The sequence below is a fragment of the Anolis carolinensis genome, chromosome 6 (assembly GCF_035594765.1).
Source record: "Anolis carolinensis isolate JA03-04 chromosome 6, rAnoCar3.1.pri, whole genome shotgun sequence".
In the NCBI taxonomy this organism is placed as follows: Eukaryota; Metazoa; Chordata; class Lepidosauria; order Squamata; family Dactyloidae; genus Anolis; species Anolis carolinensis.
Window position 1 is genome coordinate 49,793,366 of NC_085846.1, and position 14,519 is coordinate 49,807,884.

Consider the following 14,519-nt stretch of genomic DNA (forward strand, 5'->3'; position numbering starts at 1 on the left):
TAGTCTAGATCCAATGTCAGCTGGGTTCAGTGGGTGCGGGGGAACTACAACTCCCATATGCAAGTCCCATTGTCCATGGTCCATCCCCCTCCAAACACCGCCAGAATGTAAAGTTGGACATGGGGACTGTATGTGTCAAGTTTGGTCTTGATCAGACATTGGTGGGGGTCGCAGTGGAATCAGGAAGTGCGTGAAAATATTGCAAGTCCCATCATCCATGGTCCAAACTCTTCCAAACCACACCAGGATATAGAGTGGGTGGTGAGGGCTCTATGTACCAAGTTTGGTCCTTATTCGTTATTGGTGGGAGTCACAGTACTCTCAGGAAGTGAGTGAAGGTATTGCAAGTCCCATCATCCATGGTCCATCTGCCCCCAAACTGCACCAGGGTGTAAAGGTGGTCATGGGGGTTCTGTGTGCCATGTTTGGTCCAGTTTTGTCACTGGTAGGCGTCACAGTGGTCTGTGGGAGGTGAATCGGATGAAGTTACTGGAAATCCCATCATCCTTGGTCCATCCTCCCGCAAATGGCTGCAGCGTGTGTAGTGTGTCATATGGGATATGTGTGCCATGTCTGGTTCAGTTATGTCATTTGTGGCAGTTGCTGTGGTCTCAAGAAGTGAGTGAAGGTACTGCAAATCCCATAATCCTTAGTCCATCCTGCCTCAATATGCACCAGAACGTAGAGGGGGTCACAGGGGTTCTGAGTACCAAGTTTGGTCCAGTTCCATCACTGGTGGGCATCGCTGTGGTCTGTGGAAGGCGATATGATTGAAAGTACTGCAAATCCTATCATCCGTGGTCCAGCCTCTGCCAAACGGCACCAGGACATAGAATGGGTCATGGGGTTTGAGTGTACCAAGTTTGGGCCAGGTCCGTCACAGTGGGCTGAGAAGTGGTGGCCAATCAGAAAACTGCCACATACACACATACATACAAACATACACCGCCGCATATAGATAGATAGATAGATAGATGATAGATAGATAGATAGATAGATAGATAGATAGATAGATAGATAGATAGATAGATAGAGATACAGATATATATAGGTAAACTAAAATGGCCCTTGTTTAACCAATATTTCTATGTCTGGTCTTGTTATTTCATAGTTGATCACCAAAACCAGGAAGACTGATGTATAGATAACCAATGAAATTTTGCAATATTAGATTTTTCACATTTAAATTTGCAAAATATGAGTAGTACTTGGATGCCTCTCATTTTAAGGGTCACCTTAAACTGAAGCTGACAACATGTATTTCATTTGTAACCAAAATGTAAAAATATTTAAAAGTAAATGGAATTAAAATAGTAAATTTGTATTTATTGTGAATGACTCATACTTTTCAGTTCTACTAAATTTTTTACGAGCAAATTAAATTATCTATAACTTATTTTATGTTCCTAATAATCTTGGACATTCTCTCAGCCTCAGAAGAAGGGAAAAATAAACCCCATCTGAACAAATCTTGCCAAAACAGCATAAGAATCGCCTTAGGATTGCTGTAGTTCAGAACTGATGTGATGGCACAATATTTTTTTAAAAACAAAATGAAATGACTAATACATTTGTCAACTATATTAAAAATGACTACCTTTTTTTTTTTTTTGGTTTCATGAAGGATAAAAAGCACACACACAACTTTTTCCCTATAGCTTTCTCATTACTTTTGATATTTTTGGTCACAAGGCAGCATGACTTGTGACCAAAGCACTATTTGACTGAAGTTCTATTCGACGGAAGCTGAAGTAGCAATAATTAGATTAAGAAAAAAAGTTTACATACTAGGAAGATTTCACATAACGTGGCTTGGCAGATCGAACTCTGCTGTGCATCTTTACATCTACATATGGGTTGTCTAGGTCTTCGATGTTCTCGGCACCAACACAGCCTCTATTTGGAAGAAAGATAGGGGAAAGGGAACAAAAGTGATCTATAAATAATGTATAACACAGATGCTGAGGCCACTGAAGCAAATTCCAAGTTTTGCATTATTTATTTAAAAGGTGCTCGAGAATATACATAGTTGAGTTGCCCTCAGTGCAACATCCCAAGGTGAACAAAAAAGACCAGTCAGTGTTTGAAGTATATAAAAAAAAAGAGCAGAATTATTTTACCTCATACGTAAAATGAATTTGGGAGAGCATGGGATATGATTGGCTGCAGTGCATTTTTTGGCTTGTTCTGGACTTCCTGGTGAGTTTTTTAAACAAGCTGTTCATGGCTTGATACGTGCTGCAACACGCATTGAGGGTATCCATTTTATAGACACCCTGCTCTCTTGCCATATTTGAATTCCAGTATAGCATTTGTGTAGAACCGCCCTGAGAGTGAGTAAATATTTGCCATCTGTAAAGAAGTGTATGATTTTATTTTGTTTATAGATGACATGTTTATTTGATTTTGTTTAAACAGTCAGGTTTGGTTAATTTAAAATGGTAAGTACAGTAGAGTCTCACTAATCCAAGCCTCGCTTATCCAAGCCTCTGGATAATCCAAGCCATTTTTGTAGTCAATGTTTTCAATATATCATGATATTTTGGTGCTAAATTCGTAAATACAGTAATTACATCATAACATTACTGCATATTGAACTACCTTTCCTGTCAAATTTGTTGTATAACAGGATGTTTTGGTGCTTAATTTGTAAAATCATAACCTAATTTGATGTTGAATAGGCTTTTCCTTAATCCCTTCTTATTATCCAAGTTATTCGCTTATCCAAGCTTCTGCCGGCCCGTTTAGCTTGGATAAGTGAGACTCTACTGTATTAGAGCTGATAATACCAGGAGGTAACCAGCTCAGCATTAAAAGACAGGTTACCATGACAACGGGGGCGGAGCCAACTGCCGTTTGGAAAGGAAAAGGGGGAATGTTTTAAAACCCAGTTTCAGTCTGTGATTTTCAGTCACAGGGAGCAGACTGGTTTCAGGATTGAAGGAAACCAGGGAGGCAGACCTCTATTAGGCCAGACTAAGCAAGTTAGGTGACTTGTTTAGGGTTATTTATTAGGCTTGCTCAAATAATTCGATTTTCCCGTTACCCGTTATTAATTCGTTATTTTCGTTTGTTTTGAAGCAATATAGAACCTTGGTTGTCCACACGTCTGGATATCGCGGTTTCGAATCGCGAGAGGCCGTTTTTTCTTATTTCTTCGTTTTTTTCGTTAGGAAAAAAAAGCTTTTGCAAATCACCCAAACTCCTTTCCTTTTGCCCCTCAGCCAATGGGAGGCTCAGCCAATGGGAGGGGGCGAGGGGGAAGGAGGCCGAGGAGGAGGAGGAAGACGGAGGGGGGAAATGGCCGCCGCCGCCGCCGCCTCGCCTCAGCTCAGGCCTGGAGAGACCGAGAGGGGCCCGGCGGTGAGGAGGAAGAGGCCCGGGATGCGAGGGGGTGTGGGCCAGGCCCGTCCTCGGCTGCTCCCAGGGGCCCAGATTCGCACCCTCCCTCCCCTCAATACAGGTCTCCAGTCCATACCACGCTACATGAACTTGAATGGATACTGTGGTTGTGTTGTCGAAAGCTTTCATGGCCGGGATCACACTGTTGTGGTATGTATTCCGGGCTCTATGGCCATGTGCCAGAAGCATTCTCTCCTGACGTTTCACCCACATCTGTGGCAGACATAGAGGTTTTGACGTCTGTGCGAAGCTAGGCAAGTGGGGTTTATATATCTGTAGAAGGTCCAGGGTGGGAGAAAGAACTCTTGTCTGTGGGAGGCAAGTGTGAATGTTGCAATTGGTCACCTTGATTAGCATTGAATAGCCTTGCAGCTTCAAAGCCTGGCTGCTTCCTACCTGGGGGAATCCTTTGTTGGGAGGTATTAGCTGGCCCTGATTGTTTCCTGTCTGGAATTCCCATTTTCTGGGTGTTTCTGGGAAGGTAATGGCACTCCATGTAGTCATGCCGGCCACATGACCTTGGAGGTGTCTATGGACAACACTGGCTCTTGGGCTTAGAAATGGAGATGAGCACCAACCCCCAGAGTCAGACATGACTGAACTTAACGTCAAGGGATACCTTTACCTTTACCTACACACACACACACACACACACACACACAAGCAGGGACTATATATATATATATATATATATATATATATATATATATATATACACACACAATATATATCACACACACACCAATTTAACAAAGTTTCAGCCACAAAAACAAAGTTTCTGAAGTAGAACAATGACTTTCACAGTAAAGACAACCCAATTTAACAGGAAATAAGACTTTCAAACCAGGAACAGATTTCTGCAATTATTAAAAAATGGTTTATTATAAAAGCTATGAAAATTCTCCAAAAATCAGAGGATAAGGGAAACGTTCCAAATTTTGGTGAGCTATCAGTGTTAAATGTGTTCTACCACTGTACCAAGTTTGAAGAAGATCACTCAAAAAATGAGGGTGGGAGAGTCCTGTAAAGTCCTCTCCCTCTGTGCTGTTTTTGGGAATTGCGCATGCGCGTCCGCCATTAACGTATTAATTTAGAAAATAACGAATTTTCGTTAATTTTGAAATTTTTTGGGGGCCAAATTCGGAAATACCATCAGAAACGAAAAGCTGCCCCCCTCTAGTTTTGAAACGAGTTTAGAATCAAATTTTTCATGGATCGATCAAGCCTATTATTTATAGAGGCTGTGGATTAGGGGAAGTTAATCCCAGTGGATCCAAGAGGATCAGGTTCTAGTTTAGTTTTGGAGAAAGAAGTATTTTGAAAGTTGGAACACCTCATATCTGTTTGTAACCATTAATCTAAGTGCCTTTAAAAAGCTATAGAAACCATTAAGCTCTGTACATGCAATAAACTTGTTTTGATTTTTATTCCATCTAAGTCTCTGTCACAATCATATACTAAGTTAAGCAACATCACCATCTGAAGTAAAATAAACAAAGAAAGCATAAAAAGAATAAGTGCCATCTGCCTGACATCTCCTCCATTGGTGGCAGCGAAGAAGATAGTTAAAACATAGAATAATATAGTTAAAATCATCATCAAGACATTTTTATAATTGGTGGTAACTGTGTGTGGTGGGATCAGAAAGGATTCCATTCCTGTCACCTCACACATCTGTACACCATCTCGTACCCACAAAGTGTTATGCTGGTTAATAATGGATTATTAATTTGCCCAAGATCATGTTGATATTCAACATCTAAGATGTTTACAAGTTGCTCTAGTTGTCTCAAAATGCAATAAGATAAGATACTCAGAAGAAAATAGATTGTATTGTAACTTCTAAAGCAGTGGTTCCCAAACTTATTTGGCCTGCCACCCCCTTTCCAGAAAAAATATGACTCAGCGCCCCCTGTAAAGGGGGGAGTGGCTTAGAGGGGTGAGCATGGCTCCTGTTCAAGAGGGCAGGGCTGAGCCTCTCCCCTAGTCCAAGATGCAGGGCTGCGAGGGGAGGTGGGCAGGGCCACAAATGGGCGGCCAGGACTGGGATGGGCGGAGTTACGAGCTCTGAGGCAGGGTTGAGCTTCTATCCCTGTCCTGTGGTGCCTGCCAGGACACAGGAGGCGGGGCTAGAGGAGGGGGCGGGGCCTCTTCCCAAGTGCCTGACGGGGCTGAACCTCTATTCCCCACCCGGTGTTCTAACAAGCGCCTCAGGGGAGGTATACAGAGGCTCAGCCCTGTCTCATGCCCTTGGGAAGAGGCCCCGCCCCCACCCCTAGCCCCGCCCTTTAGTCCTAAAAGGTCTCTCAGGAGAGGTATAGAGGCTCAGCCCTGTCTCGGGCTCTTGGAAGAAGGCCCTGCCTTATTTCCTAGCACCACGCTCTGTATCCCAACAAGAGCCTCAGGAGAGGTATAGATTCTCAGCCCTGTCTCAGGCTCTTGGGAAGAAGCCACGCCCACTCCTCTAGCTCCGCCCCCTGTGTGTCCTAACAGGCGCCTCAGGTGCTCAGCCCTGTCTCCAGCACTTGGGAAGAGGCCCCGCCCCACCTCTGGCCCCGCCCCCATGTTCTAATAGGTGCCATCACCGGCCCCTGGATCACTCCAGCACCCACCGGTGGGTGGTAGCGCCCACTTTGGGAATCACTGTTCTAAAGGATTCACGTTGACTCCTATTTGATGTACAGAAATGCAACAAGACTTTTATTATTTCTATCCATCAAGGAATGGGTCCATTGTCTTTCTCATCAGAAACGCAGCTGGGCTTCAGTTGCATCTATCCCTTAAGAAAAGAAACAGAAGTGACCAGGGCCTGGCCGGGTTTCTGTTTCAAGAAATAAAACAGACGTCTATGGGTGAACAGAAACAACTGAAGACTGGGTGCATTTCTGTCAACCAGGAAAGGACACTAAATGCTTTCTCTAGGGAAGGAAACACTGCTGTACTTCCATTGTTTCCATTCACAGAGGAAAGAGATGGCTTCCTACCAAACTTGGCACCCAGGTATAGGCTGCAGGGACTTTAAAACAGTCAGCCTGGCCCTCATCTGTCCTCTCCTTCATCCATGGAGAAGAGCTTCAGTATAACTGAAATCAAATAATACCATCCTATGCAATATATCATGGGCCTACCATGATTGAATCCAAGAGCAAATTATGCAGGAACTCTCTCTCAAAGATGACTAAAATGAGATTGTTTTACTTTGGACATGTCAAGAGAAGAAATAACTCATTAGAAAATATGTTTGGTAAGCAGAGGTAAGGTAAAGGTAAAGGTTTCCCCTGACGTTAAGTCCAGTCATGTATGACTCTGAGGGTTGGTGCTCATTTCTATTTCTAAGCCGAAGAGCCGGCATTGTCCATAGACACCTCCAAGGTCATGTGGCCAGCATGACTGCATGGAGCGCAGTAAGCAGAAGGTACTAGGAAATGAGGAAATTGGCATTACAGATGGATAGTCATAGACCCGAGCTTGCAAGATCTGAAAAGGAAATTGCTGGCCAGGGATCTTGAAGGTATCATTTGCGGGTAGCAACAAGTAAAAATTTACTTGATGGTAATTAACAGCAAAAATCCTTTACACAGTTTTTAGGTTCTAAAAATGTTCTTCAGGTTGCATTTTGACATGATAAATTTGCCACCTATTTTGCATTTGCAGCAAAGATGGAGCTTCTCTATTTTCTGTTTCCAAATAGGCATTTTATTAGATTTCTCTATTAGCCATTTGGAAATGTTTGTATCTATAGTCAAATAATCTGTTACCTGAAGAATGCGGCATGTAATGAACAAACAGCTGGCCATACCAAATTCAGAAAGGGCCCATCCAGACAGCTCTTTTAACTCAGGACTTCCCGCAACAGAAAGAGGACTGTCTAGATATAAAGGTAAAAGTAAAGGTTTCCTCTGACGTTAAGTACAGTCATGTCTGACTCTGGGGGTTGGTGCTCATCTCCATTTCTAAGCCAAAGAGCCGACGTTGTCCATAGACACCTCCAAGGTCATGTGGCCAGCATGACTGCATGGAGCGCCGTTACCTTCCCGCCGGAGCGGTACCTATTGATCTACTCACATTGGCATGTTTTCGAACTGCTAGTTTGGCAGAAGCTGGAGCTAACAGCGGGCACTCACTCCACTCCTGGGATTTGAACCTGGGACCTTTCGGTCTGCAAGTTCAGCAGCTCAGTGCTTTAACACACTGTGCCACCTATCTAGATGATGTAAGTGAAAAACATGAATTAATTCACCACAAACCAGGCAAATTTGATAGTGTGTTTTTTCCGTGCCTTCCAGGAAGGCGCAGGATAAACCCACTACTTCCGCTGTATGGACATTACATTACATTTTGCAAATTGAAGTAGAAAAATAACATTTTAAAGCTTTGTACAGATAAAATTCCTGCTTAACACAAGCGATCTATTTTTTCTTACTTACGTGTATAAAGGGAGTTGCTGATTTCGAGAACTTGGGCTAACACTGTTAAAATAAATTAAATACACAATTAACTTGCAAAATAAATAAACCAAATGAAATAAAGTAAAAGTAAAATAAATGAACTATTTCTTATGTAAATACAATTTCTATGTCATGTTAGGAAAATTCAGAGGGAACAACTATGCATTACCAAGCACATACCGTATATACTCAAAGATAAGCCGAGTTTTTCAGCCCTTATTTATGAGCTGAAAAAGCCTCCCCCGGCTTATAATCGGGTCAAGGTCAAGGCCGGCAACGGAGCCTGCAGGCTATTGCTTGCAATATGTGATCTATTTCTCTCTTCTCCTCCCTTATCAGTGTGTTTACTTTTCCAAAGCCTCCCTCCCTCTTAATCAAGAGAATGTTTTGAAAAGATAAAGACACCTTTGCAAGTCAGGAAGAAGAAAAATATATATTCATTAATCTTATGAAAGCATTTTCCCCTGAAATATTTGTTAAACTCTCCTATAGGCATTAACCCCTTGCAAGCTTTTGCAATCTCTATGTACCTTTATATATGTATCTATCTATATACATTATTTTTATATATGAATTTACCCTCATATATTTGCAAGTCTTTGCAAATATCTATATAAAGAGAGATGTCTGGATAGATATGAATATATTCTTACCTACCTATATATAGGGCTTGCAAATATTACAGGGGGGGGGGGAATGAAAACACAAATATATATAGACATGTCTAGATAGTTATGAATATATATATATATATATATATATATATATATATATATATATAGCTTGCAAATATTATAGGGGAAATGCACACACACACACACACACACACAGAGGGGGGATTTGCAAATGTTTCAGGGGTAAATGCATATGTGAAATTTGTATATATAATTATAGATTTATATCTAGCTCTGCATTGTTTATGTAGGCTTTGAATGTTTGCCTGTTACTATGTTGGAAGCCGGCCTGATTCCTCATGGGGAGATAGGGTGCGATCCAAATGAAGTTATTATTATTATTATTATTATTATTATTATTATTATTATTATTATTAGATTATTATTGATACCATATTGTTTTTGTTGCCCCTACTTTTCCACTTATAGAGCTAGTTTATCGTTTTTCTTTGAAATACGGTAAATATGCAAAAACATTTAACCTACTGGTGCCTCGATTAATGAAATTTTATTGGTATCTATTTTTATTTTGAAATTTACCCGTAGCTACTACATTTCCCACCCTCGGCTTATACTCGAGTCAATAAGTTATCCCAGCCTTGGTCACCTCCAGACTGGACTACTGTAATGCGCTCTACGTGGGGCTGCCCTTGAAAACGGCTCGGAAGTTCCAACTGGTCCAACGAGCGGCAGCCAGGATGTTAACTGGGGCCCCTTACAGAGAGAGGTCAACCTTCCTGTTCAAGGAGCTCCACTGGCTGCCATTTACTTTCCGAGCCCAATTTAAGGTGCAGGTGCTTACCTACAAAGCCCTGAACGGTTTGGGACCATCCTACCTCCGTGACCGCATCTCTGTCTACGAACCCACGCGTTTACTTCGGTCATCTGGAGAGGCCCTGCTCGTGATCCCGCCTGCGTCGCAAGCGCGGTTGGTGGGGACACGAGACAGGGCCTTCTCTGTGGTGGCCCCCCGACTCTGGAACACCCTCCCCAAGGATCTCAGACAGGCCCCTACATTGGCAGTCTTCAGAAAGAACTTGAAGACCTGGCTGTTCCAATGTGCCTTCCCAGATTAATAGGAAATCTCCAACACCAAGTCCCATAAGCACTTTATTAGAACTAAGATCGTATATCGCACTCTGCACTTGCCCTATAAGCCTTATATATCACCTGTCAAATCAGCACTTTTAATCTTGTACCCATTACTCTGGCCCGGCCCAGTTTTATTGTGTTTTAGCGTATTGTTTATTGCTTGTTGTTTATACTGTTTTAATTGTTTTTAATTTGCCTTTTGTTTTGTATTGTTATATTGTGTGTTGAGGCCTTGGCCTTTGTAAGCTGCATCGAGTCCTTCGGGAGATGCTAGCGGGGTACAAATAAAGTTTAATAATAATAATAATAATAATAATAATAATAATCACAAGGACCATCCAGTCCAAACTACACAGGAATAGGAAGTGCAGGCCGTACTCTTGCCAATTCTGCTTTAAAAGGATCAAGCAAATGACTAACTAGAAAGGTAGAAAGGATTGGTTTGGCATCTGGTATCATGGCCTTTGCTTCTTAAATAGAAATACTACTGGCTATCAATCAGCTTTACACTCTCACTGGCAAGAAAATCTTTGGTAGTTATCATGAAGGGTTTAAATTAAATCCTTCAGGAGTTGGATATGATAGTCCAAAGGATAGTCAAAAAAACAAGCTTTAAACAGAAGAATGGCTAGAGATGGTAAAAGAAAAAGATACCGAATGATAGTGTAGCAGTTTGCAAAAGCATAATCACAAACAATTCCATAGAAATGAAAAATGGGAATCCCCTGAAAAAAAGCTAATGACTGCACAACAAACTGAAAAAATGAAAAAGAGCATGCATAAAGAATGGAAGGAAAGACAAATTACTAAGGAAGAATACAAGCTTGAAGGAATAGTGTATGGAAAATTACTCAGAATGAGCTGAGATTGGTTAGGCAAGCCAGGAGCTACAAGTGTTCCCTATATTTGAAGGAAGAGACTGATCAAAAATATGGTGTGGCTGCTACTCTGTAAGGGTGCTACCAGATCACAATGAAAATACAGAAATGCTCAACACATATTTCATGCTCTCTCCCCCCCCCCCCCCCGCCAAAACTGTGTGCGTTCATGCATCAGCAGAGATCTTGGTAAGTCTATCTAGATGACAATGTAGTGATTAGCAACCAGCATGTGTTTGTCGAGAACAAATCCTATCAAGCTAGTCTTGGATATTTTTTTTGATCAGCTGGGAAGGATGTGGATGCCACTTATTTGGATTTCAGAAAAGCATTTGATAAAACCCTGGAACAGATGAGACACTGTTAGATGAATCCATAATTGATTGGAAAATATTATCAACAATGTCCGTGTTTCAAACTCGAGGAAAGAGAACTATAGGAGTCTGTTCTGGGATCAGCATTCTTCAATATTTTTATCAGTGAATGAAAAATGGGAAAGAGGAATTCCTTATAATATATGTGCAGTGTGCATAGGTTGTTCGAGTTTTTTCCCCCCAAACTATAGTCCCGTCCTCTGTTCCCACAACAGTCTAAGGAAGCATAAACCTGCCCTCTGCTTAAAAAGTTTGAGGACCCCTGCAATAAAGCCAGTTTTTCAGAGCTTGTTTAGGGAAAGACATCTTTAAAGTGTTTGCATGTTTCAAAAATGTGGCTTTCTCTCAAACAGTACAACTAGAAAGAATTTTTCATTCATATTTAACATACTTCTTAAAGATAGTTTTTGAGGCCAAAAACCAGATACAATCAATACCATGGACTTAAAAATCGACATAGGAGAAAAATAAGCTCAAATATCAATAAAACACACAGAGAGAAAAGCCTCGAAGACTAATGATATTCATAAGAAAAAAGAAAAAGATCACAATTGCTTAGTGATCTCTGTGAAGAGGGGTATTTCAACATAGTGCTGTGTTAGAAGAAAAAAAAGAACTGAGGGGAACTCATGAATGTTGATGCATACATCTCAGAGAAGCCAACTTTCTTTGGTTTTAGATATTTCTAACAGGTTCTATGCTGTTGCAGAACAACCTATATGTGTGTCACACACAGAAGAAGAGTTACATATGCAAGAAGGATGCTTTATTTGTTCTGCATAGCCACATTTCCCATATAGGCAAGACATTTGGAAGCTAGCATCCAGAAAATATTGGCCTTACTTTGTTTCATAAGTTTCCTACCAATACTCTGACAAGATATTTGGATACTGTTCCATTATCTGGCTTGGAACAGATAATGTGTCAGCTCTGTGGGTGCAGAGGGATGGAAATGGTGTGCCGCTGCCACCCAGGCAACATGGGAGGCTTCCCGTGTTGACAAATGTAAGGAGGGCAGCCACATGCACCACACATACTCTACACTTCCCCTCATGTGATCGCTGTCCTGGCGGGCGATGTGAGGCGAGGCGAGGCATGGGTCACCAGAATCCCCACACCTTGCAGTGAAGAAAAACAGTGCCGGCAGCTGCTGCCGGATGTGTGAAGAGGTTGCAAGAGAAGCTGAAATTTTCCAGGACCAAAGGAAGTTTTACATATTTTACATTACATATATATGCCAAAATAACTGTAGAATGGCTACTTATTCAAACAGGATTTCCTAAAAATGTCAAATCGGTGATATTGGAAGTGAAGAAACAGCAGACTAGAGAGGGGCACATGTTGTTCGCATCTTCAATAGGTTGTGGAGGAGGCAAAGAATATGGCCCAGCAAGCCAGACATAAATACTGAGAAAGATTCTAGAGCAGATAATTGAAGAGACGGTCTTCAGGACCTCAGAAAGGAATGCAATCAATATATGGTTTCTCAACATTAGGGAGAAGCTAGCCAAATGTGGGCAAGACAAGCCTTATATTAGGTGCATTTACATTTAGTTGGCCAAAATAATCCAAAAGATGCTTACCAAATGGCTGTTCTTCACCATGGAGAAGGCAGTGCCTCAGGATTCTGTCTTTATCAATGATGTGGATGATAAAAATAAAGGAAATGCTTATCAAATTTACATATAACATCATTTTAAGAGGAGTAGATCCAGAGGATAGTCAGACCTCAATGGGTATACTGTGTCCAATTCTGGGCATCACATTTTAAGAAGGATATTGACAAGCTGGAACATGCTCAGAGCAGGATGATCAGCATGATAAAAGGTCTGGAAGCCATCTCCTATGACGAACCACTTAGGAAGCTTTGTATGTTTGTCTTAGAGAAAAGAAGGTTAAGAGATGACAGGATAGCCATGTTTAAATATTTGCAAGGATGTCACGTTGAAGAGAGAACATACTTGTTTTCTGTTACTCCAAAGTCTAGGACACAGAACAATGGATTCAAACTATAGGAAAAGAGATTCCACTTAAATATTAGGAAGAAATTCCTGATAGTAAGAGATATTCAGTATATACTTTGCCTCACGGTGTGGTGGAATACCCTTCTTTGAAGGTTTTTAAACATAGACTGGATGACCATCTATTGGAGTGCTTTGATTGTGTATTCATGTATAGCAGGAGATTGGGTCTCTTCCAGTTCTATGATTCATTAGGTGAATCATAGAAAGAAAATAAATATTCTAAAATTATAAAATTATAAAAATCAACAAAACTTACAAATTAATTGGTCGGTGTGGTACTATGAAGGGTCTTCTTTGGAATCTGCTCCAGAGGCTTCCAACAACCTAAAACAACAATTAGACTGCTTGATAGAGGATCGTCAATTTTATATATGAGATTAATAATAACACCAACAAAGTATGGCTAATGGGTGACCAGAGTATAAAGAATGTGGCCCTGCTTGGTCCAGAAATGATTTCTGAAATAATGGTAGTAATAATAACTTCCATAATCCTTTCCTATATAAAACTTTTTTTGCATGTTGTTTCAATTTTATAGAAGCCTCAGGCAGGTCCAAAAATTAGGAAATTCATCAGGATTCTCATACGATTGTGTTAATGGGATGTGTTTGGTTCAAAATTTGTGCAATACTTGAGAAAACGGAGAAAACTTGAAGAATTGCAGTATTAGGATTTTTAAATGATTTTTATTCAAACAAAGCAAAACGATTTTTATTGATCAGCCAATTGGCCTTATCAAAACACACAATATAAACACAATGTACAGTATACATCTAGACTGAGGAAAAATATAAATATACAAATATAGAGAGAAAAGGTAGGGGTGGCCAACTTATAACCAAATATACCTTAATCTTAAGTATATACATCAAATGTCGTCGTCACCTTACACTGTATACCAGTCTGATCAATATACTTTAATCTGCTTTTTATTTTTATGTTTTTATTCAAACATACAAACAAAGAAAAATAAATAACACAAAATGAAATTTAAGCTGCTACAAAAACATTTTTTCATTATATACAGAAGAAGCTAATAGACCTTTAATTATAACCCACATCCTATAAATATTCTAAACAAACACCTATTGAACTAATCCATAAGCCACTCACTCGCTTCCTGTTGATTTTGACTTCTTATTTGTTGGTCCCCTTAAGCATCACTTTATTTCTACCTTTCCACTTTTAATAACATTCTTCCATATCAGAAAAACTTAAGTTGAAGATTGTCCCCATCTTTTCTGTATAAAACTAATAAATATGTCCAAGTCTTTTTTGAATTTAGTCAAAGATTTCTCCTTAATCAACATTGTCAATTTATCCATCTTCGCTAGTTTACATATTTTCATCGGGCAATAATCTTGTGTTGGTATATCTGGTTCTTTCCATCTTTGGGTATAGATTATTCTCACTGCAGCAATTCTATATAATAGTAATCTTTCATGTTTATTTTCTAATTGGTTATTTAGCATCACCAACAAATACAGCATAGGTTTCATTGTAATTTTTAAATTCACAATGTCTTCTAACAACATGTGTATCTGAGTCCAATATTTCTGAGCCTTTTTATAAGACCACCATATATGATAGGATGTCCCAACATGTTTCTCACATTTCCAGCAGTTAC

General features: G+C 40.3%; 1 protein-coding gene across 1 annotated transcript in view; it reads right to left on the reverse strand.

The window, feature by feature from the left end:
* Positions 1-14,519, reverse strand: part of spmip7 (sperm microtubule inner protein 7) — a 36,032-nt gene that overhangs the window by 7,071 nt on the left and 14,442 nt on the right. Inside the window, exons 5-7 of the mRNA XM_062958217.1 lie at positions 13,149-13,216; positions 7,830-7,871; positions 1,789-1,896 (exon numbers count right to left, since the gene is read on the reverse strand). Of these exons, the coding sequence (XP_062814287.1) occupies positions 1,789-1,896; positions 7,830-7,871; positions 13,149-13,216 (218 nt within the window). The remainder of the gene's footprint in view (positions 1-1,788; positions 1,897-7,829; positions 7,872-13,148; positions 13,217-14,519) is intronic.